At 49.8% G+C, this 24,762-nt stretch overlaps 2 protein-coding genes and 1 long non-coding RNA gene across 8 annotated transcripts in view; 1 reads left to right on the top strand and 2 right to left on the bottom strand.

Moving 5' to 3' along the window:
• SNX17 (sorting nexin 17) overlaps positions 1 to 10,831 on the top strand; it is a 73,933-nt gene extending 63,102 nt beyond the window's left edge. Inside the window, exon 15 of the mRNA XM_078767647.1 lies at positions 10,687 to 10,831. The gene's annotated coding sequence lies outside the window, so the exon portion shown is untranslated. The remainder of the gene's footprint in view (positions 1 to 10,686) is intronic.
• The window catches only part of ATG5 (autophagy related 5), a 78,330-nt gene that overhangs the window by 32,723 nt on the left and 20,845 nt on the right, over positions 1 to 24,762 (bottom strand). The window contains exons 1-2 of one of the 6 annotated variants that reach the window (XM_078767648.1): positions 17,899 to 17,994; positions 8,438 to 8,599 (exon numbers count right to left, since the gene is read on the bottom strand). The exons of 2 other annotated variants lie outside the window; for them this stretch is intronic. In XM_078767648.1, the coding sequence (XP_078623774.1) occupies positions 8,438 to 8,552 (115 nt within the window). In that variant the 5' untranslated portion in view covers positions 8,553 to 8,599; positions 17,899 to 17,994. Of the gene's footprint in view, positions 1 to 8,437; positions 8,600 to 17,898; positions 17,995 to 24,762 lie in introns of those variants that run through there. 3 more of the 6 variants (XM_068105195.2, XM_078767649.1, XM_068105196.2) reach the window with 3 other exon arrangements.
• Positions 885 to 7,800, bottom strand: LOC137419020 (uncharacterized). Its single transcript, XR_013621239.1, has 2 exons — positions 2,720 to 7,800; positions 885 to 2,571 (listed from the first exon to the last, which is right to left on the bottom strand). It is a non-coding gene; the product is annotated as an uncharacterized LOC137419020 (long non-coding RNA).

Below are 24,762 nucleotides of genomic sequence, written 5' to 3'. Positions count from 1 at the left end.
CGTTATGTACAGAAGGCTGTTTGAATTGCTGACGCTCACAGTTGCCACCGAGCGTCGGCTCACCCGTTTCCCGACCTGCCGAATGAGCACGGCGGGCGACACTGCCGAGCCTCGTGGCCGAACTTGGCGTGGAAGAAACACCAGGTGGGCAGCTGCGGCGTCGGAGGCCGCGGTTTTCTTCGCGGCGGTGGTGGTGGGCGGGGCGTGGCGGCGGACACGGGGTGCGGTGCATCAGGGAAAGCCTCGGTAGCCTCGGGATCGGTGACCGCGCCAAGACTCGCCTGCGTGTCCAAAGCCGCGTAGTATTTGTCGGCCTCGGCAGCGAGCGCACGGGGTTCCGTTAACGCGGAACCGGCCAAAGCGAGGCGGACTCGTGCTGGCAGCTGGCTTTGAAATAACGCCCGGAATAGGGCGTTCGGGGTTTCGTCGCCCATGAGCGCCAGCATATGATCCATACGGACCGACGGTCGCGTGTCCCCGATCTCGGGGAGGTCCAAGAGGCGATCGGCCCGTGCGTCCACCGTAAGGCCAAACGTGGCGAGGAGGAGACGCTTGACCGCCTCGTACTTGCCGTCGGCAGGTGGATCCCTTAGGACCGATACGACGCGGGTGGCCATGCCGGGTCCGAGGGCGGCGACCACGTGGCAGTACATGGTGTCGTCCACCGTGATGCCTCGAAGTCGGAACTGGGCTTCTGCCTGCAGGAACCAAACTTCGGCTTGTGACTCCCAGAATTCGGGGAGCTTGATGGAGACCGCGTTGGTTGCCATTGTTGCGGCGGTTTCGGGTGGTCAGCGACGGCTGACTCGAATGTCGGAGGTCACCAATGAAGTGCACGGTGCTACGCGCGCGACTTGCTACCAAGGAGAAAGCAGACAACGCGGTAAGTTTATTGTTCTTTATTAAAAGAGGTCACTGTAGCACTGGCGCGCTCTGGGCTGCGCGCCCGGTGTATATCCTGAGGCCACGCCTACCCCTCGGCGTGGCCACCGCCCACTTGGTGCGCGGAATGATGTCACCACGCCAGTGAGCTTCCGTGGCCGCCACACTAATGCTATAACCAATACTGAAAATGCTTGCTGGACATTCCAGAATAGTAGCTTCATAAATTTAGACATAATCACCTGCACAGCAAACACCATGTTTTGTAATCATTTATTTGTGTGTCTGTCTGTCCGTGTCGTTTTTTTGTTTTTTTTTATCCTTTAAGTTTTGTCATCAAGTTTTTACCAAAGCTTTTTTATGAGAATATTGAGAAAGCAAATCAATAATTTTGTCAAAAGATCAAAGGTCAGCATCACATAATCCATTTTCATCCAATTGACCTGAAATTTCAATTTACCCTTTGAGTTTTGTCATCAAATTTTTACCAAAGCTTTATTATGATAATACGGAGAAGGTAAATTAATAATTTTGGCAAAAGATCAAAGGTCAGCATCACATAATTAATCCATTTTCATCCAATTGACCTGAAATTTCAATTTACCCTTTGAGTTTTGTCATCAAGTTTTTACCAAAGCTTTATTATGATATGGAGAAGGTAAATTAATAATTTTGTCAAAAGGTCAAAGGTCAGCATCACATTTAATCAATTTTAATAATAATAATAATTCATTTCTTTTGTATAGCGCTTTTCATGAAGCCCAAAGGCGCTTTGACAGAGTGCAAAACATAATGCATAACAAAACATGAAAACAACAATTGCAAAAAGACAAGAATCAATAGGGAAATATTTAAAGCAAAAGGAGGGAGAAGGAGAAGTGATAGTCAGGGGTTAAATGCTGTGGGTTGAATGTTGAATGCAGTGCTGAACAGGTGGGTGGGAACAGGTGGGTCTTGAGTGATGTTTTGAATGTGGTGAGTGAGGAGGAGTCTCTGATGGTGTGAGGTAGTGAGTTCCAGAGGGTGGGAGCAGCGATGGAGAAGGCCCTGTCCCCCCAGGATCTGAATTTGGTCTGGATGGGGGGGGGGGGGGGGGGGTGTGATTCATCCAATTGACCTGAAATTTCAATTTACCCTTTGAGGTTTGTCATCAAATTTTTACCAAAGCTTTATTATGATAATACGGAGAAGGTAAATTAATAATTTTGGCAAAAGATCAAAGGTCAGCATCACATAATTAATCCATTTTCATCCAATTGACCTGAAATTTCAACTTACCCTTTGAGCTTTGTCATCAAATTTTTACCAAAGCTTTATTATGATAATATGGAGAAGGTAAATTAATAATTTTGTCTAAAGGTCAAAGGTCAGCATAACATAATTAATCCATTTTCATCCAAATTGACCTGAAATTTCAATTTACCCTTTGAGTTTTGTCATCAAATTTTTACCAAAGCTTTATTATGATAATACGGAGAAGGTAAATTAATAATTTTGGCAGAAGATCAAAGGTCAGCATCACATAATTAATCCATTTTCATCCAATTGACCTGAAATTTCAATTTACCCTTTGAGTTTTGTCATCAAGTTTTTACCAAAGCTTTACTATGATATGGAGAAGGTAAATTAATAATTTTGTCAAAAGGTCAAAGGTCAGCATCACATTTAATCAATTTTCATCCAATTGACCTGAAATTTCAATTTACCCTTTGAGTTTTGTCATCAAATTTTTACCAAAGCTTTATTATGATAATATGGAGAAGGTAAATTATTTCTTTTGTCTAAAGGTCAAAGGTCAGCATAACATATTAAAATCATCAATTTTCATCCAATTGACCTGAAATTTCAATTTACCATTTGAGTTTTGTCATTAAAATTTCCTTAAATTTTTTTTTTAATTACCCTTCCTTTAACAAAAATAGGACCACAGGTCCTGAAGCTCACCTGGATCAGGAGCAACAATCAATGGCATCATAAAATATCGAAATTTTGTTCATTTGAAGAATCTCATCATGTGATTGCTAGAAAGGAAGCCCTCTCTATGCCAATTACAGCGATACATGTTTACAGGTCGTGTTTTTACAGGTTACAGGTCATGTATTTGGCTGCGGGTATGGCTGTGCTGCTGATGTTACGCCCCCTGTTTTAGGGCAGGATTTTGTTTTTAGCGTTTTGGGCCTGATTTCCACCCGTTAATGTGGTTGTGTGATTAATGAGCGCAGATTTTGATGTGGTCGATACACCTTCGTTGGGCATCAGATATGAAGCTTGGAGCCAAATTTCATCAAAATCGTGTGGTTGGTTCAAGCAATAGTGACTGGTGTTTACAGTCTAATTTACTGACCGACTTGCCTACGGACACTGCTTGATCGTACAAGCTCACCGGCCTAAAGTCCAAGTGAGCCAAAAAAAAAAAGGCAAATGTGAGAAAATGAAGATTGGGAATGAAAAACATACTTTTATTTTATTCTCATCATTTTCCCAAGATAATTTGCCATGCATTGGTTACTAAAAATAAACTTTAACTTGTATTCCAAGTTTCGGAAAAATCGAAGATGCATAATCCTCATGGCCCGGTATCGCGAGCCCTATGGGTAAGCAAGTTCCAACACATGATAAGCAATATTTGGTAAAATGATGGTTCAAATTGCTTCTTCATCAGCCTTGAGATGCGAGGCTTTGCATAGCTGGAGCACTTCATCGGCCATTAGCAAGATCCTGTGTATTTATTGCCTTAGTTTTAATGTTTATCCTTGTAGAAAAGTGAGCCTCACAGCAATACGTTGCGGCAAATAAGATGAGGACTTTGAGAATTCCGTCAGAGAGAATCGGCTTTTCACCAGAAGTTTGTCATGTTAGAATCCTGAATGTGTGTTTTTAGTGTGTTATCTTCTCATGGACCAAGGAACCCGACTTTCACCGTGACAGCATCGTCTTTGATGACTCCTTCATTACCCCCTCCCCATGCTCTAAGCTATCCTGCGAGGCCACCATGTCTATCTTGGATACTCCATTAAAATCCCAAATGTTATGTGACACAGGAAGCTGCTCATAGTATTGAGTGGCAAACCACTTCTAGTTTTAAGGCAGGAAATCAAAACCTTTGAAGCGAAGTTAGTGTTGTACTTTGAAACTTCTTTGGATGTACAAATATACTTAATAGTAAATATACAAATAACGAATATACTTAATGAGTGTACCACTATTAGTCCTGAATTCTCCTCTGGCATTGACGGAATGGTAGATATACACACACTGTGGTAGATAAGAGCATTTTAAAATATTTGACTATTGAATTCATTGTTTATGTTTCTGTCTTTCTCAGGAGTGATCAGAGTGATTTGTCTTTCTCAAGTTGTTCTCTTTCTCAGAGTGATCCATGATACCGTTTCCTCTTCACCAACGCCATACATGGTGTCCAAACCCCTCGGGCATCACACTGTGATGTCATGCATGTTTACCATGCAGCTTTCATCCTCATCCTTTTTCAGTCTTGTTGTATTTTTGCATTTTATTACACTAGTACAACCACTCCCCTATGGGAGTGGCAGGAAGGGTATATAGATTCTTTAGGGTATTACAGTAGATCTAGGCTCTGGTATGTTAGTCTGTGGTGGACACCATCGGCATACAGTCGTGGCCAAAAATATTGGCACCCTTACACCTTCTTCAAATAACTCACAATTTTTTCGAAAAAGATGTTGAAATTGACAAAAGTATTTGGTCTCCACAATTCTTTATTTCACTGTTAATATTACAGAACCTTTGTTTTTAATTCAGAACTTAATTTATCCTTTAAAATCAGAAAATAAAAATAAATGGCATTGACAAAATTATTGACACCCTTGACTTAATATTTTGTAGCACAGCCTTTGGACAAAATAGCTGCAGTCAAGCGCTTCCTATAGCCATGAATGAGCTTCCTCCACCTCTCTACTGGCAGTTTGGCCCACTCTTCTTGTGGAAACTGCTCCAGTTCTCCCAGAGTTGAAGGGTGCCTTCTCCCAACTGCTGTTTTCAGATCTCACAGTTTTTAATGGGATTTAGATCTGAACTCATTGCTGGCCACTTCAGAACAGTCCAGCGTTTTGTCTTGAAATATTTCTGGGTGCTTTTTGAAGTGTGTTTGGGGTCATTGTCCTGCTGCAAGACCAATGACCTTCGATGGAGACCTAGCTTTCTGACACTGGGTTGAACACTGCGCTCCAAAATGCCTTGGTAATCTCCTGATTTCATGATGCCATACACACATTCAAGGCACCCAGTGCCAGAGGCAGCACAGCAACCCCAAAACATCACTGAACCTCCTCCATGTTTGATTGTAGGGAAGGTGTTCTTTTCTTTGAAGGTTTCATTGTGTTTTCTGTAAACAGAGATGCTGTGCTTTACCAAAAAGCTCTAATTTGATCTCATTTCTGTCCACAGGACATTCTCCCAGAAGGATTTTGGCTTGTTCAGGTGTGTTTGGGTCTCTCTCTCTCAGCAATGGGGGCCTCCTGGGTTTCCCACCATAGAACCCCCTTTCATTGAGTTAGCGACGGATGGTGCGCGTTGAACCTTGTGTCTGAAGGTCAGCTTGAATCTGTTTGGCAGTTGACCGAGGTGCTTTCTCCACCATTCGAACAATCCTTCACTGCAACCTTCGAGGAAGTTTTCTCTTGCGGCCACGTCCAGGGAGGTTGGCTACAGTGCCATGGGCCTTAAACTTCCTGATAACATTGCGTACGGTGGGCACAGGAACATCAAGGTCTCTGGAGATGGATTTGAAGCCTTGAGATTGTCCATGCTTGGCTACAATCTTGTGTCTGACCTCCTCAGACAATTCTCTGATTTTCTTTCTTTTCTCCATGCTCATTGTGGTATACACAGTGACACAAAACAGCAGAATGACTCCTTTTCTCCATTCAAACTGGTTGAATGAGTGATTTTTATATTGCAGGCACCTGCAATCACCACAGGTGAGTTCAATTCCAAAGTAAAGGAGAATTACCTGTTTGAAATCTAATTATTTCTAACAACTTCTAAAAGGTGCCAATAATATTTTCCAGGCCATTTTAGGATTTCTGTGTGGAATAAGCTAAGATTTAGTAATTTTTTCAACTTTTTTTGTTTTGTTCCACTGCAAACCAAAGAAATACAAATGTGGATCAGAAAATATTTTGTAATTTCAACAATTTTCTGGAAGAAATGATGCATTATTTGAAAAAAGTGCAAGGGTGCCAATATTTTTGGCCACGACTGCGTAATGCCTCAAGGACATCGTGATTCCTCCGGATTTATTTGTTTTGGACGTCGGGATTCGGGATTCCTCCGGATTTATTTGTTTTGTGTTAAACAGCAGTAGTGACTGTTTAAAAAAGGTAATCATACATGTTTGTGCTTTATAATCTTCTTTTTTTTTTACTTCTCGTAAACTTGCCTCATGATACTCCACGATAAGCAATTTATTCACGTCAACACAGCATTTGTCCAAGGAGGAAAAACGCTTGGGGAGGAGGGATATTATTAGCATTAATATTGTTTTGTAATATTATTATCATTAGTGATAATAAATATTACTTTTGTTATTAGAAGTGGCCTTGGAAAAAGGGCATGATTAGCTATCTCAACAAAGATGTACATCTTAACACGGATTTCACCCAAGGCAGAAAACCCTTTGGGGAGGGGGGAAAAATTAAATCATATAACCTCCATCATGTGACCCTTTGTCCTGTCAAGTTTGGTTGGGATTTGACAAGCAACGACCAAATGTATCACGGTCAGACGGACACCAAATTGCGTATTTTAGTCATCATTTAACATCATTCTCAATCCCACACGTCCATTTCCAGCTGTCCCTTGGACTTTAATATAATAACTTCCGTACAGTGTCTATTTACCACGAGTGGCCTATAGTTGATGTGTAGTGTTTTCCTAAGATAATATAACTTGGCATCACTGAGATATAACTTTAGGGCAATGAGATGTAATCTGGAAAACCTGAGGCTTACCATGTTACATCTCATTGCTTAAAATAATACTCAATTGATAATATTGATATAACTTGGCAATCCTTACATTGAGACACGTTTGTTTTGAAATGGATGAAAAGTAATCCAAAGTAAGTGTTCAAGTCGTTTAACTTCTTCGCCAAACTAACTCTTGTGCCATCTTGGATATCCACCTTTCGTGGAAATTATTTTCATCAATGGACCGATTGTGACATTTGTAATTATGACACATCAAAGTAAGGTTATGACATCAGCAGAGAAAATTATGATTTTAGACGAGTTGCGTGGAGCGATGAGTGTAGCGTCGGTGGGCCGCGAGTATCACGTGAACGAGTCCATCTCACACACACCATTCGTTCAAGTGAGGATAAAATCCACGCCAGCATGAAAGCTTCCGCACCTGTAAGTGCAATGGTGTTTTAAGTTCTTCAGCGAAATCCTCTCATTGAAAGGATGGAGAGGTAGAGCGTAGATCAACTTATCGCTATTCCCTCTGAGGTTTGTGTTAACATAAAAAACGTATTAAATATGTTTGTGTGTTACACTCCATAGCTGCGTTCCCCTGTCCACCAAGATTTGAATACGATTGGTCCAACAATTAGAGAGAGAAAGTTATAAATAAAGGAAATATTTTGATAAGAATAACTATCCGGATGTAAAAGTTCTCCCATATATACGTAAACTTAAAATTATTTGACCCATTTGTTTTATTTGACAGAACCAACTCGACCTGCTCGCAGTTCACCTGTTGTGGATACAAAACACAATCCGACCCTATGCCTAACCCTTATGCAAAACGGCACAATGTGTGCTTCATTGAGCGAATCAGAACCGCTTCATTAATTACGATTTAGCTGCTTCACTCTGCTGTTGAATAATTTACCAAAAGGTACAAAAAAATGTTTACGGCACAGGTTTTCCTATTTACATTACACGCTGCAACATCCGCGAGTCGGTTCGTGAAGTTGCATAACCCACGGACGACGGTGCCGATTGGCAATTGTATGGAATAACCTGAAGTGGGTACCAGCTAGGGACTACATTGTAGGATGTCGGCAGAGGGCGGCATGTGCAGTACCAGAATGCAAGGACTGTTGACGTCACAAAGCAACCTGCTAGCGCCCCCAGGGCCAAATATATGGCATAACCATTCCACCAGCCTGCACCACCAGCCGGCAGAGCCTGTGGTCCACCAATTCCACCAAGAACAGCCCATATTGTTGGTGGAAGGCCTAATACAGTTGCCAAAGCCAATAGGATGGCTGCAAGTATCTGGAAAGCAGCAGGGTTAGTTGAGCAAGAGGGGCCAGAGTGATCCGTAGCAATCGGTGCTCTCTGGCTGTTGCATACCAAACATATACCCACAATGTTCATCAGAGATGCCAGGAAAGCCGCAAATGCCGCTGGAGGCAACAAAAGCTGCATGAGTCGCATGTCGAGCCGGTCGGTGACTCCAGGCCACAAAGGATCGTCTGCAATGCAATCGCCACTAGTGTAGCCAACACAGCGAGACCACAGGCCTTCATATACAATCACCACTTTGGGACTTTTAGATCCAAATTCACCAAGCTGCCAAGACCTCCACGCAGGAGACACCAATGCTCCGGTGAGAGCAGCAACGGAGGCCACGATGAGCACGAAGCAGCAGGAGAGAACACAAGGACCACAACATGCAGACATGACTGCCAACAGCTGCAGTATCCGTCTCCGTTAAGTCCAAAGGTCACCTAGAAACCAAAAAAATATCAATGGCATACTTTTTCAGCAAGAGGGTAACAGCATAAACTCTTTCTCTAGTTCAAACAATGACTGTCCTGATTCCCAACAGGAAAGAACTGGATGATGAACGATGTCCCAGGTGTTGCAGAAGTGGGACGCTGCATCATGCAGGAGCAGAGGGAAAGCAAAAGCTGGCTGTTCCACTTGCAGTCGTAGATGTGAAAAATTCCATGGTATTTTACGAACGGTATAGGCCTTTTAGCTAGATCCGTTGCGAAACAAATCCTGTCGATTAGAATGTAACGACCGAAAAATGGCCGGGTTACAAAACAAACCCAGGCCAATGCAAGGACATGATTTACCAACACAAGAAACAATTTACGGAGTCACGGAGTCACGGAGTCACTGTCGAACCAGCCACCAGCCAAAAAGCACCGATAGGTGCTTTTTCATACACCTGGTCCAACAATCCGTAAGGTCCTTCACATACTACTACTCCGACAATTCCTAATAACATCCTTTTCTAATAATATATACTATAAGAGAGGTGTGTGTGTGTGTGTATGTGTATATATTGTTACGGACACGGTTTTTGGATGTTATTTTACCGAGCGGTGGTGTATTTAACCGCGTCCGAACAGTTACTCCCCGATTAGAACCCGATTCCACCCGAACGTTGACTAATCGCGCTACAGATATTCAATTGGGAAACCTCTAAAGCGACCGAAAGAGAAGAAGAGAGAAGAAAGACAGAGTTTGGAGGAAGAACAGATTTATTATACACACACAAGCAATATTTTAGAGCGACCAATATTATTTACAGCAATAGATGGAAAAGAGCAGTCACACAGTGCATTGTTAACTTATTCTATTTCATTTACTTAATCCCCAAGACAAACGAGTAGGACAGGACGTTCACACTCACACGGTGGATATTGCAGGCAGGTAATGGCTCGAGGTTGCTTGCTTGAGAGGAAGGCAAGGTCGGAGGCCGCAGCTTTCAACCCCTCGCGGTTTTGGCGGGAAAACCTCCGTCGCGTATCCGCGGCCGTCACGCGCTGGCTCGGCACACCTGCTCCTCTTCCTGGGGTGGAGCCGTCTCCCTCCGTTCAGCGCGTCTCTCCCACGACAGGGGATATTGCAGGCAGGTAGGTAGGTAGGGCTTGCGGTGGATTGCGCTCCTCTTCCAGGTCATCCCCCAGCGTATCTCTCAAGGCCTCTTCTTCATCTCTCATCTGGACTCGTAAAGCAGTCCCCTGCAGTCGCTTTTATCACCTCCGGCGGAATTAAGCCGCCGGCTCCGAGGGCACGCCTACCGGGTCACTCACCGCGGTGTTGATTGGCTGTTAGGGCCGGTTCACTCCTGCCCTCTTCTGACGAGGTGGAGACACGCCTTTCTTCTCCAACCTTACCTCGTGGCCAATGGTGGTTGAAGAGAAAAACCGACCAAAATGCGGAAGGCAAATGGAAGGGAGGTTTTGGGGAAATTGGAAGGGCCTACGCTTATTTTGTTTGATACAATGCAAAGTCAATCTAGTGGAAAACACATACTTAGCCTACATGGAATAAGGAAATACACTATTTAAAAGATATATCGTGACCTGCGTGTATGTTCTATGAAATTAATTAGGAGGACGGCTGCGACCATTATTTACATTACCAGGATGTTACCATACCAAAACCATACTCTTCACATCCGTTACCCTTCCTCCAAAATTGTTACACTCCTCAAAACCCGTTACACTTCTCAAAACCCGTTACACTTCTCAAAACCCGTTACACTTCTCAAAATCGTTACACTGCACCCTCCTTTCTTCAGGCACGTCCTCGGGCCTACTAGACTTAACTGAGTGTGACATGTAGGTGTAATTCCTTCTACAATTAACCTGACCCTGAGTGTGACAATTTTAAAACACAAATAAGTATGTCCCCCTATTGCATTGCATCCTGTCTAACAGACTCAAGCCCACAGCTAACCGAATTACGGAATTACTCTCAACCTATACATTTACGGTGGGGAGCATTATTTACAATGACGTGATTTCTTATTTACAACGCAACCCAGGACCTGTGTGTTTTTTTCTTTTCTTTTTAGGGAACAAGAGAAAGAAATTCCTGTTGGGAGGGAGGAGACAGCACGCATTGCATCGATGCACCAGTACCAATACCACCAAAGCACCCAAAAGCACCAAAAGCACCACAAGCACCACAAAGCACCACTCGGTGCGCAGTCACCATGGTTCATAATAAACACAACAAAACAACTGGTGGTGGTCTTCTCCTTGTGTGCTGGGCCGATGTTCTTCCTGACGTCTTCTGGCTTCATGCGGCCTATTTGGACATAATAAAAAAGCACAACTTGTGTTCGTTTTTTATTATTATTTAGGGCCTCAGGGGCCAACTAAGGGTGGTCCACCTGTTTGGCATAGGTGCCACCTTACCGAGGTCCGCAAGCAAGATTCCCTGGCCACTATGGCCGGTCTCCAACAGAGGTGCTCTGCCCCAGAACCTGGGGTCCATCAAGTGGTACTTGGCCGCCGAACAGCGGTCCATAAAGTGGTACATCAACGCAATGCGTGCTGGTTCTGGGAATCTCGGGCGCACAATGGCCACCTCACGCACGCTCCCCTCGGCACCCAATGGCGCACAGGTCATGTGGGAGACAAAAGAAAGACAATTGAGCGAGGGGTAAGGTCACAAGGGTACACGTCAAACAAGGCAATGCAAGGTGAAATGCGTACGGAGGGCGAAGTGAGAAAGCTCGTCCCTACCGTACGTCACCCCCCTGTCACCTACACTACCCTTGCTCTTACCCCATATTTACAAAATCTACCCATTTACAAATTCGTCACTACTGTCACGTCTTCCCCATATTTCCCTTATACCAAATTCGTCACCACAATCCCTCTACTTCAAAATTTGCCATCATCAATTCATCATCAATCCTCAAAAGGAGGGAGAGATGGAATTACGCACAATGTCACACCCACGTCATGATGCGTCTCACAACCCAAACATTTGCACAGTAAAAAATAATCAAACATGGCATGGTGTGGAGTACCTGTCACCTCAGGTGAGTGGATGCAGATGGTGTGAGGAGATCCTTCATCCTAACTATCCTCTAAATGATTTTAACACACTTTACACTACCCGGGGTCTTTCCCTGCCAATTCATTGGCCAACTTACACTATGGGTTCTAATAACCAATTCCCATTGGCCAAACTGTGGTGCTCCTCAATTTGGGGTCTCACTCCCCCGATTCATCTCCCGGTGCTCTAGCACAATTTCTGGGCTGCGACGTGTACCTCTCCCAACAGGTCTACCCACCTGCACACCTCCACCACTGTAGTTGCCACCCGAGCTTACCTAGCTCCTCACCCTAACCTAACTACCTGGGGACAGCCCCTCTCCTGGCTCTGTCACCCCATGGTGCCCTCTGGCACTGGGCTACCCGGGTCCGTCCTCCGGATCCTCGGGCCCCATCCACAACAACTACTACCGGCTCCCAGAGCCCACCTGCGGCCTCACCTGGCCGACATCCTTACAGTGGTGGAGTGCCCAAACCAACTACACACACTAACAGGCTACACGCCCAGCCATTTCCACAACACCAACGCACCCATCCACATACCATTCTGTCACCCGCACCACAGATGCCAATATCCAACCACAATTTACCTGTACCCTCTACCTAACACTTCACTACCCGCCCCGGGTATCCGTGATGGGGGTCCACTCTTCCCCCATTCACACCTTCGCACCATCCACTCCACTCCACAATTTCCACCATACCCACTCCACGACCATCCATTGGCCAATACTCCATACCATTTATTCCATACACCTGTCCTCCATTCACCTGTCGTTGCACACCTGTGCAATCTCACCTGGTGCCACCTGCACCCTCCTTTCTTCCTGGACCATTTGGTCAACACAACACGCAATCACCACTACTCCCTCATACACTGCTCCACACACCTGTTCAGTTGCACACCTGTGCAATCACACCTGTTCCATTCTCACCTGTTCCATTCTCACCTGTTCAATCCTCACACACACGGCATCATCTCAGCTAACTACTCCCCTCTGAAACTTGCGCTTCCCAGTCGTCCCTTTAAACTATTGCGCTCCCTCGTCATTATAATCCACACTAATCTACCTGCGTCCCCACTACAGGTATCAGTCACTAACTAAACTTAACGTTACCTAATGTCAATCTCTTCTAGATCCCTATCATTATCCAAGCCCTCCCTGGCTCGGTTGTCATAGCCACCCCATAAACTATTGCGCATTTGCCCCCACGTCTGTGAGGGATGGTGGATTTGCCATCCCACCACATCGGGGGTCTCTCACTACCAATTTCGCTCGTCCAAATCCAACAATTCAAAAATTTTCCATTTACTGCCAATTCTATTCACTTTTCTAAATTTCGTTTTAAATCACTATCACTATCACCATCACCCGTCTACTTATTACATCCTCTCGGTGCGCCAATTCACATCTACAGCCCGGCTTCGTACAGCCGAGCAATGAACGCGGGTCGTTTTGTGCCAGCGGCTGGATACGTCCCGCATTCCGGGCAGGGACGGAGGCTTACCCGGGCCGAGATCCCATGCACCACTTCGGCGTGGAGCCATCCAATGTCCCGATCTCGACCTGCCGGCACGTCTCAATAGAAAGTGGTCGCCATGACGACCCTTCCTATCGAGCTGCCCGCTCCGCCTTGTGGAGCCCGGACGCGGCCGCTCCACGCGAGGCCCAGCGTGGATCGCGCACGGCGGTCCTTTCGAACCCGCCGTGGCTCGGATCTCCGCTGGTTCTCGCGGCACGCGAAGCCCGGCACGCACCGAGGGCCCGATCCGGCTAAAAGTCGACCTAACCTTTAACCCGGTTACCGTCGACGCTTCACCTGCAGGCCTACATGCATACGCTACCTCTTTCTTGCTCATACATGCAGCCGTTCCCATTCTCCTCGTACCTTTTCTTTCACACCTCGGTACACTCATTCCGCTCACCGACTTGGTCACACACCTGACCACCGACCACTTTGGCACACATTCGTTGCTCGCACACCTCACCAATACACCGCTTCGCGCCCCCTCCTCGGTCACCTCCTTTGTGACAATCACAGGTGTGCCCTCACCCGCACACCCAACCACGTGTCTCACTACCAATTCCAGCGTGCATTCCCACTCACGCTCTACCATTCCAGGTGTGCATCCTTCTATTCCATGTGTACATCCTCGCTCACCTGTCACAACCAGCTCACTCTCCTTGTCACTCTCACTACTCTCACCTCCACTCTCGGTCGCGCACTCACCCTTACTCTTGACAGCATGCGCTTTCCCCATGCACCCGTCCGTCACACACCTTTCTCGCGCACACTTCTTCGTTACTTCCTCCGTAACACTCACCACAGGCATGCATTCTCCCTTACTCTTGACAGCATGCGCTTTCCCCATGCACCCGTCCGTTACACACCTTTCTCGCGCACACCCTCCCGTTACATCCTCTGTAACACTCACCACAGGCGTACACTTCCTCGTTACATCCTCTGTAACACTCCCCACAGGTGTACACTCTCTCGTTACTTCCTCCGTAACACTCACCACACCGCGCTTCCATGTACCCCCTCGCACACGCGCTCCGACCGGCTCACTCCTGACGGCACACTCACTCCTCGGCGTGCACTTTTTCCTCACACACCCCATGGTCGGACATTCTCGCACACCTCTTTTTTCGCACACCTGACCTGTCACACACTTCACCAACGGCCTTTCACGAACACCCGGATCCAAACCAATCCCCAAGCCGACTGAATCTCCCCTCACATCATGTACATTGCCACTCACCTCCGTACCTCGTCGCACCTCCTCCGCCACCTGCAAACTTTTTATTTGGTCAGTGAGCACCGCATCATGATTTGAACACAGACCTTGTACATATTCCATGACTTCCTCCTTTATCTCCCTCTTAGTTTCCCTCCGTCTCTTCTTAATTTCACTCACCTCTTCTCCCACTTCCTCTAATTTTTGTTTAACCTCTTTTATTTCTCGGTGCGTCCCCTCAAGTTCGTCCTCTAAGGCTACCGTGACCGTCTCTATGTGCATCCTCACCTGCCGGTCCTTTGTCTCCATTATCTCTGTCACCTCGTCCACCCTCATTGTCAGTTCCTCCCGTACCATCTGACATTGCCTCTGCGTCGCTATTAATTCGTTTTTAATTTCTTTTTGTGTCGCCTTCAACCCTCCTAGTACCGCAGTGTTCTTTTGAACCTGCTCCACTAACTTAGTTTGTCCCTCTGTCAGCTGCTCCACCTCCTCCGTCAGATCTTCTATTCCCCCTTGTAACTTTGCCGTATTATTTCTCACCTCTTTCTCTATACGCTTTTCGCCTCGCTTTACCTCCTCGCGTAGCCCAGAGACCTCCTCACTTACACCTCGTCGTATCTCCTCCTTCACCTCCTCCATCTGGTTCCCCATCTGTTCGATTTCCCGGGCGGATTGTTCCCCTATTTCCCGCAATTTGTCCTCCATCCTATTTTCTAACCCCATTAGCCCATTTTTCACCCCCTCTAACTGATTCTCCTGGGCAGCCATTCTGTTTTCCACCCCCGTTAACCCATGTTTCACTCCTTCTATCCCATTGTCTAACCCCTCAAATTTCTTGTCTAACTCCTTAAAATTATTGTCTAACCCCTCAAATTTAGCTTCTAGCCGTTCCCCCATTTCCCCCATTTTTCCCCCCATTGCCCCCATTTGGCCCTCTAATCGCTCACTATTAGCCCTCGCTTCGTCCCTCATTTTGTCCATAAGGGCCCCGATTTGTAGCAACAAAAGGTTTGAATCCACCAGGGGCGCTACCACGGTCGCGGGCGTGGCAAAATTTGGTGCCGCTACACCCACGTGCGCGAGGACGCCATTTTGCGCGTCTGACACCCCCTCAACCGCCTCCTCATTGCTCTCCTCCTCCCTTTCTTCCACATACATTTCCCCTAGTTCCTGGGTTACCCCTAACCCGTCTATCTCCCCCACCGACATCCGATCGCCTTGATTGTCCATGGCGCGATCTCAAAATTCGGGTTTTATAAAACAACACAATTTCGTCCGCTTTATAATTTTGAGCGCGTGCAGCGCGCTCCGGGTCGATCTCACTCCCCGACACCAATTGTTACGGTACTAACACAATTGGTGTCCAAAATTTGGGCTAAATAAATTTAGTCCCAGGTTCGAATCCCACCTCCTGACTACCAATTGTTACGGACACGGTTTTTGGATGTTATTTTACCGAGCGGTGGTGTATTTAACCGCGTCCGAACAGTTACTCCCCGATTAGAACCCGATTCCACCCGAACGTTGACTAATCGCGCTACAGATATTCAATTGGGAAACCTCTAAAGCGACCGAAAGAGAAGAAGAGAGAAGAAAGACAGAGTTTGGAGGAAGAACAGATTTATTATACACACACAAGCAATATTTTAGAGCGACCAATATTATTTACAGCAATAGATGGAAAAGAGCAGTCACACAGTGCATTGTTAACTTATTCTATTTCATTTACTTAATCCCCAAGACAAACGAGTAGGACAGGACGTTCACACTCACACGGTGGATATTGCAGGCAGGTAATGGCTCGAGGTTGCTTGCTTGAGAGGAAGGCAAGGTCGGAGGCCGCAGCTTTCAACCCCTCGCGGTTTTGGCGGGAAAACCTCCGTCGCGTATCCGCGGCCGTCACGCGCTGGCTCGGCACACCTGCTCCTCTTCCTGGGGTGGAGCCGTCTCCCTCCGTTCAGCGCGTCTCTCCCACGACAGGGGATATTGCAGGCAGGTAGGTAGGTAGGGCTTGCGGTGGATTGCGCTCCTCTTCCAGGTCATCCCCCAGCGTATCTCTCAAGGCCTCTTCTTCATCTCTCATCTGGACTCGTAAAGCAGTCCCCTGCAGTCGCTTTTATCACCTCCGGCGGAATTAAGCCGCCGGCTCCGAGGGCACGCCTACCGGGTCACTCACCGCGGTGTTGATTGGCTGTTAGGGCCGGTTCACTCCTGCCCTCTTCTGACGAGGTGGAGACACGCCTTTCTTCTCCAACCTTACCTCGTGGCCAATGGTGGTTGAAGAGAAAAACCGACCAAAATGCGGAAGGCAAATGGAAGGGAGGTTTTGGGGAAATTGGAAGGGCCTACGCTTATTTTGTTTGATACAATGCAAAGTCAATCTAGTGGAAAACACATACTTAGCCTACATGGAATAAGGAAATACACTATTTAAAAGATATATCGTGACCTGCGTGTATGTTCTATGAAATTAATTAGGAGGACGGCTGCGACCATTATTTACATTACCAGGATGTTACCATACCAAAACCATACTCTTCACATCCGTTACCCTTCCTCCAAAATTGTTACACTCCTCAAAACCCGTTACACTTCTCAAAACCCGTTACACTTCTCAAAACCCGTTACACTTCTCAAAATCGTTACAATATATATATGTGTGTGTGTGTGTGTGTATATATATGTATATATGTGTATGTGTGTATGTGTGTATATATGTGTATATGTGTATGTGTGTATATATGTATATATGTGTATGTGTGTATATATATGTGTGTGTGTGTGTGTGTGTGTGTGTGTGTGTGTGTGTGTGTGTGTGTGTGTGTTTTTTTTTTGTTTTTTTTTGTATACTGAATCGAGGCTCGTGAAAGCTAACATTTATTTCACAAACAAATCAACCAGACAAACAAAATATACAAAAAGAGGGAGCGGAAGACAAGATGGGGAGAGAAGGGGCACACCACAACACACAACCACAACATTTGAGAGCAGGGAGAAGTGTGGGAGGGAGAGGGCTTGGGGGGAGGAGGCGTGGGAAGGGGGGGGGGGGGGTATAAAACACAAGGGGACCGAAATTAGCGCTAGCGGGGGTGTATGTGTGTATATATGTGTATGTGTGTATATATATGTGTATGTGTGTATATATATCATATGTGTGTGTGTATATGTATGTGTATGTGTATATATATATGTTTGTGGGGAAGAAATTACTAAACCCTTGTCACGGGAGTCTGGGGAGTTCCATTTCCAATGAGCTTGGAGAGCGCTCGCCAAGTGGCTCAAAACACTTAAGCAAGTACTCCAACGGAACGGCTGGCTTGGCAAGCGGTAGCACGTTTATTGGTGATTGTGCACTGCCATCGGCTGACGAGAAGTAAAACGCGAGAGTCTGACTTGGGAAATAATCATGTATCATAAAATAAAACTAAGTACATTGACGAAAACACCAATAAAACCAGCACCGCATGGGTATTACCTGTCATGACGACCCGTGAAAGTAAAACCGGAAGTTGAAGTGAATTAGGACCTTGCCTAATTATTTTCCTTTCCGATTAGCATTTGGAATAATCCTTAGTTCCAGACCTCAATCATGCATTGACGTAGTCTTTTAAATATGAGCAATACGTTTAAAAACCGCCCGTAAAGTCGTAATTTAAAAATTCAAAATAATTAGCGATGCTTTGTCAAAGCTACAACGGTTACAGATGCTAGCTATACTGCCATGGTAGCCATATATTGCACCGTTTAAAGTATCGATCAACATCGACGGGATTTCAAAATTAAAAGAAACAGATTTGTGTACAAATATAACCAAACATATTGCAAAGTCTTTACGAGACTGAAGGTATCAAAAATCGAGGGATTCAGAGAGACAAGGCGAGCATCCAAACAGCATTTTTATTTTATTAACCTATTAGTATTAAGGCGGAGGTGATCACGCTGTAGAAATTATGACATGTCCTCCGTCTCCGTTTATATGCTCGACAAAAGTGGCGAAACTGTAGACCCCCTCAGACCCAGACCTTTTTAATGACGTGAACAAACTGTTCAGAACAAACTGAACAAACTCAAAGAAAATGACATCATTCCGCGCACCAGGAGGGTGTCGGCCACGCCCGAGGGGTAGGCGTGGCCTCGGGATATACACGGGGCACACAGCCCCGAGCACGGCAGTGCTATAGTTTGATCCTTGGAATAAAGACGCTTTGATTACATACGTTGTTGCTTCCTTTATTGGCAAGACAAGTCGTGCGCATAGCACCGCACTACATTGGTGACCTTCGACTAGTTCAGCCGACGCTGACCTACAGAACGCGCCATGACAAGCAGCAACGGGGTAGCGGTGAAACTCCCTGAGTTTTGGGAAGCTCAGGCGGAGATATGGTTCATGCAGGCCGAAGCCCAGTTTCAGCTTCGTGGCATAACGGCGGACGAGCCGCGCTATTTCCACGTCATCGCCGCCCTCGGGCCCGGCACAGCCGCCCGAGTCGTGTCCGTCCTGCGGAACCCACCGACCGACCACAGGTACGAGGCGCTCAAGCGTCGCCTCATCGCCACGTTCGGCCTCACAGAGGACGAACGGGCCGACCGTCTCCTGGACCTTCCCGACCTCGGCGACATGCGACCATCGGTCCGAATGGACCACATGCTGTCGCTACTGGGGGACAAAGCACCGGATTTTTTTATTCCGGGCGCTCTTTTTACGCCAGCTACCGGCCCAGGTACGCCTCGCGTTGGCCGGTTCCAAGATAAAGGAACCCCGTGCGCTGGCCGTCGAGGCAGACAAGTTTTTCGCGGCGTGTGACACGCGGGCAAGCTTCGGTGCGGCCGTCGCGGATCCCGGGGCTGACGCTGATGCTGATGCACCACACCTCGGGGTTCCCGAGGCTGATGCACACCGCGTGGCCGCCGCCACGCCCTGCCCACCACCACCGCGAAAACCGCGGCTTCCGCCTTCGCCGCAAACCTGGTGCCATTTCCACGCCAGGTTTGGCCTCCAGGCGAGGAATTGTCGCCGCCGTGCTCGTTCGGCAAGTCGGGAAACTGCCAATCCGGCGCTCGGTAGCGGCCCTGAGCGTCGGCCATTCCAGCAGCCTTCTTTTTATAACGGACACCGTGTCCGGGCGCCGCTTCCTATGCGACACAGGTGCACAGGTGAGCGTTATCCCTGCCTCTACGTCCGACAAGCGAACCGCGGGCCGGGGCCCGCGTTGCTTGCAGCCAACGGAACACCCATATGCACGTTCGGGAAGCGCTGCCTCTCCCTGCGGTTCAGAGGGCAACGCTTCACGTGGACGTTCGTAACCGCCAGCGTGCCCATGGCATTGCTCGGTGCGGACTTCCTCTGTGCAAACGGGTTGTTGGTAGACGTGAAGAAGACGCCTCGTCCAGGTCGAAACATTCAGCTCGCTTGCTTGCGCGCTGAGCAGCTCGTTGAGCGGCTCACCGAGCGGCTCGCCAAGCGGCTTGCTGAGTGGTTCGGTCCCGGCGAGGTTGGTTTGTATGCTTCCGGCAGCGGATGAGTTCACCCGCCTCCTCACCAGTTTCCCGGCCCTCACGCAGCCCACCTTCTCGGCGGTGGCCGTGAAGCACGGTGTGGAACATCACATACCCACCGTCGGGCCACCGGTCTACGTCCGGGCCCGCCGCCTCGAACCAACGAAGCTCACGGTGGCGAGAGCGGAGTTCGCTACGCTGGAGCGGCTGGGCATCGTGCGGCGCTCCAAGAGTGCTTGGGCGTCGCCGCTACACATCGTGCCGAAGCCTGGCGGGGGATGGCGGCCGTGCGGGGACTACCGCCGCCTCAACGATGCCACCACCCCCGACCGATACCCGGTCCCCCACATCCAGGACTTTTCCGCCCGGTTGGTGAACATGTCCTGCTTCTCTAAGGTGGACCTCATACGCAGCTACGACCAGGTCCCCGTCAGGCCGGAGGACATCCCGAAGACGGCTGTCATTACGCCATTCGGCCTCTTTGAGTTCCTTCGGATGCCCTTCGGTTTGAAGAATGCGGCTCAGCCGTTCCAACGTCTGATGGACAGCATCTTGCGCGACCTGGATTTCGTCTATGTCTTCCTGGACGACATCCTCGTCGCCAGCGCGTCCCGTGGAGAGCACCTCCGCCATCTCCGCGCGCTCTTCGAACGCCTGGGCCAGCATGGCCTGATCGTGAAGCCCGCCAAGTGCCGGTTCGGTGTCGCCGAGATCGACTTTTTGGGGCACCGCGTCACCAGGCACGGGGCCATCCCCTTACCAGCAAAGGTGGAGGCGGTCAAGGGGTTTCCGCGCCCCCTCACGATCAGGGGACTCCAGGAGTTCCTGGGCATGGTGAACTTTTACCATCGGTTCCTGCCCCGCGTCGCCCAGCTCCTGCGCCCCCTGCACGAGGCCCTCCGGGGGAAGCCGGGCAAAGGTGACGTTGTTTGGACCGAGCAGATGCATGCGGCGTTCGCGGGCATGAAGCTCGCCTTGGTTAATGCCACCATGCTCGCGCACCCGGCGCCCGATGCACTGATCGCCCTCACCACCGACGCGTCGGACTACGCGGTGGGCGCGGTGCACGAGCAATGGGTGCGTGGAGCTTGGCAACCGCTGGCGTTTTTCAGCCGGCAGCTTCGCCCGCACGAACGCCGGTACAGTACCTTCGACAGCGAGTTGCTCGGGCTCCACCTGGCGGTCAGGCACTTTCACCATCTGCTCGAGGGCCGTTCGTTCACGGCCTTCGTCGACCACAAGCCCCTGGTCTTCGCGATGGCCAAGGTCGCCGAGCAGCGTTACCTCTCGGCCATGTCCGAGTACAAAACGGACATCCGGCACGTCGCGGGGAAGGACAACCCGGTGGCGGATTGCCTTTCCCGGTCCGTCGCCCACGCAGTCCACCTCGGCATCGACTATGCCCGGATGGCGGCGGACCAGACCACCGACCCCGACGTCCAGGCCTTGCGGACCGCCGTCACGGGCCTCCGCGTCACCGAGGTGCCGTTCGACGGCGCAGGCATGGCCCTCTTGTGTGATGTCTCCCTCGGGCGGCCTCGCCCCATCGTGCCCACGGATTTTTGACGCCATCCACAGCCTGTCCCACCCGGGCACGAAGGCCTCCCACAGGCTGGTCGCCGACAAGTTCGTCTGGCATGGCCTCCGGAAGGTCGTCCGCGATTGGACCAGGACTTGCCTCGCATGCCAGCACGCGAAGGTGCGCCGCCACACCCAGGCCCCGTTGGCCCCGTTTACGGTGCCCGAACGTCGGTTCGACCACGTTCACGTGGACTTGGTGGGACCTCTGCCCCCCTCGCGGGGTTTCACCCACGTCCTCACCATGGTGGACCGCATCAACCGGTGGCCGGAGGCCGTGCCTTTGGCGGCGACGACGGCGGCGGACGTCGCGCAGGCGTTCATCGCCACCTGGGTTGCCCAGTTCGGCGCCCCCTCGGACATCTCGTCCGACCGCGGCCCCCAGTTCAACCTCAGAGCTCTGGGGGGCGGTCGCGCGGGGGCTCGGTGTCCAGCTGCACCGTACCACGGCCTATCACCCCCAGGCCAACGGCCTGTGCGAGCGGTTCTACCGCTCCTTAAAGGCTGCGCTCCGGGCCACCCTCCGCGACGGCGGCTGGGTCGACAGGCTCCCCTGGGTCCTGCTGGGCCTCCGGACGGTGCCCAAGGACGACCTGCGCGCATCCGCGGCGGAGTTGGTCTTCGGACAACCGCTGCGGGTGCCGGGCGAGTTCCTCCCCGTCTCCACGGCACCATGGTCCGCGGCGCAGCAGCGCTCCGCTCCGTAATATATATACACATCATGCCGGAGCGTTTGCCCGGGAAAGGCGAGACCGGGCGTGCCCGGGCGTCCTGGGCAAGCCCTGGAAAGGCGAGGCTGGGCGTGCCCGGGCGTCCTGGGTGAGCCCTGGAAAGGCGAGAGCGGGCATGCCCGGGCGTCCTGGGCGAGCCCTGGAAAGGCGAGGCTGGGCGTGCCCGGGCGTCCTGGGCAAGCCCTGGAAAGGTGAGTCTGGACGTGCCCAGGCGTCCTGGGCGAGCCCTGGAAAGGCAAGAGCGGGCATGCCCGGGCGTCCTGGGCGAGCCCTGGAAAGGCGAGACCGGGCGTGCCCGGGCGGCTCGGGCGAGCCCGGGAAAGGCGAGTCCGGGCATGCCCGGGAGAGGCGCATCTGGGCCTGTCCGGGCGGCCTGGGCGAGCCCGGCATGGTGATCACTCCCTGGCCGCGTCCTCGGCAGGTGCAAGGCGATTGTGTATACCCAGCGGTAACCGCTACACACGCCCCTCCAGAATCGACTTGCACCGGCAGGATCAATTTAAGGGGGGTCCTGATGACCTGGCCGAAGCGACCCCTGGAGGGTCGTGGGGAGGGGGGGGTCCGGTGTGGTGGTGGGTGGTCGAGCGGGGGGAACCGTGGACGGGGGCGGCCCCGCCGCGACGTACTCCACTGTGCGAAGCGCTGGGGGGACGTAGGACCGGGGTTGAGTCGACGGAGGGGCTGGGCAAGGCCTCGGGGGAGGCTGCCGAGGATCCTCGCGGGCCTCCAGAGGTTGCAGTTCGCGGGTGCAGTGCCGAAAAGGCTCGAGCAGCGCTCGGCGTTGGTGCACGCGAAAAGCGATTGAGCCAACCGAGGGGTTTGTCAAGGCCTCGGGGGAGGCTGCCGAGGTTCCTCGCGGGCCTCCCGAGGATGCAGGGTCGGAGAAGTAGTGGCGGCAGTAGTCGTAGAGTGAAGTCGTGCGAAGGTGACGAACAGCAGTGCACGCGAAGGTAACGAAGCAGCCGTGCCGCGAACGTCAGAGCGCGCGCAAGAGATGAGCAGCAGTGCCACCCACATCGCGTAACTGCGTTCCTTCGGAGGGTCCTGGAGCGGGCTCGTCCCTCCCGTCGTAGAGGAGGAGCCGAGCGCGGTGCGCGAACCACATGGCCGCTTGTCGGTGCCAAAACTCCGGCAGCGCGATCGGAACCGCCGTGTTCGTTTGCAGCCCCCAAATCCGTTCGGGGGTAGACGAGGTCACCAGTTTAGGAGTCGTGGACGGCGAGAGAACGAGGCCATTTGGTTGAGTTCAAAGCATGTTTATTCGTACAGAACCCCGCACACTCTGTAAAGCCCGTTTATCGGGCAGCAATATATATACACATCATGCCGGAGCGTTTGCCCGGGAAAGGCGAGACCGGGCGTGCCCGGGCATCCTGGGCGAGCCCTGGAAAGGCGAGTCTGGACGTGCCCGGGCGTCCTGGGCGAGCCCTGGAAAGGCGAGAGCGGGCATGCCCGGGCGTCCTGGGCGAGCCCTGGAAAGGCGAGGCTGGGCGTGCCCGGGCGTCCTGGGCGAGCCCTGGAAAGGCGAGTCTGGACATGCCCGGGCGTCCTGGGCGAGCGCTGGAAAGGCGAGTGCGGGCATGCCCGGGCGTCCTGGGCGAGCCCTGGAAAGGCGAGACTGGGCGTGCCCGGGTGGCTCGGGCGAGCCCGGGAAAGGCGAGTCCGGGCGTGCCCGGGAGAGGTGCGACTGGGCCTGTCCGGGCGGCCTGGGCAAGCCTGGCATGGTGATCGCTCCCTGGCCGCGTCCTCGGCAGGTGCAAGGCGATTGTGTATACCCAGCGGTAACCGCTACAGTGCCAAGTTTGCAATATACACACATATATACACGCACACATATACACACATACACACAGACATATATATATATATATATATATATATATATATATATACACACACACACACACACACACACACACACACATACACATATATACACACACATATACCTATATGCACACACACACATCCACACACACATCCACACACACATACACATATATATATACACACACATACATATAAACACACATATACACACACACACACACATACATATATATATATATATATATATGTATACATATATATATATATATATATATATATATATATATATATATATGTATATAGGTCGACTCCATATGATGAGTGGATACCAGAGATAACGTTACCACGTGGCAGGCGGTGCTTATCGCTCCCAGCAAGGTGCAGCAGCAGCTGTATGGGACACCTTGCTGGCGGTTCTCCACTGATGATATGAAGGTCGCATAGTGACTGATAATATATATATATATATATATATATATATATATATATATATATATATAGATATATACATATATATATATATATACATATATATATATATACATACATATATATATATATACATACATATATATATATATACATACATATATATATATACATATATATATATATATATACATATATATATATATATATACATATATATATATATATATATATATATATTGTTACAGACGCGGCTTAGATGTTATTTACCGAGC

Source organism: Myxine glutinosa, chromosome 13, assembly GCF_964187855.1.
Source record: "Myxine glutinosa chromosome 13, kmMyxGlut1.1, whole genome shotgun sequence".
Classification (NCBI taxonomy): Eukaryota; Metazoa; Chordata; class Myxini; order Myxiniformes; family Myxinidae; genus Myxine; species Myxine glutinosa.
The sequence above is the reverse complement of the archived record's forward strand: the minus strand, read 5'-3'. Positions and strand labels throughout refer to the sequence as shown.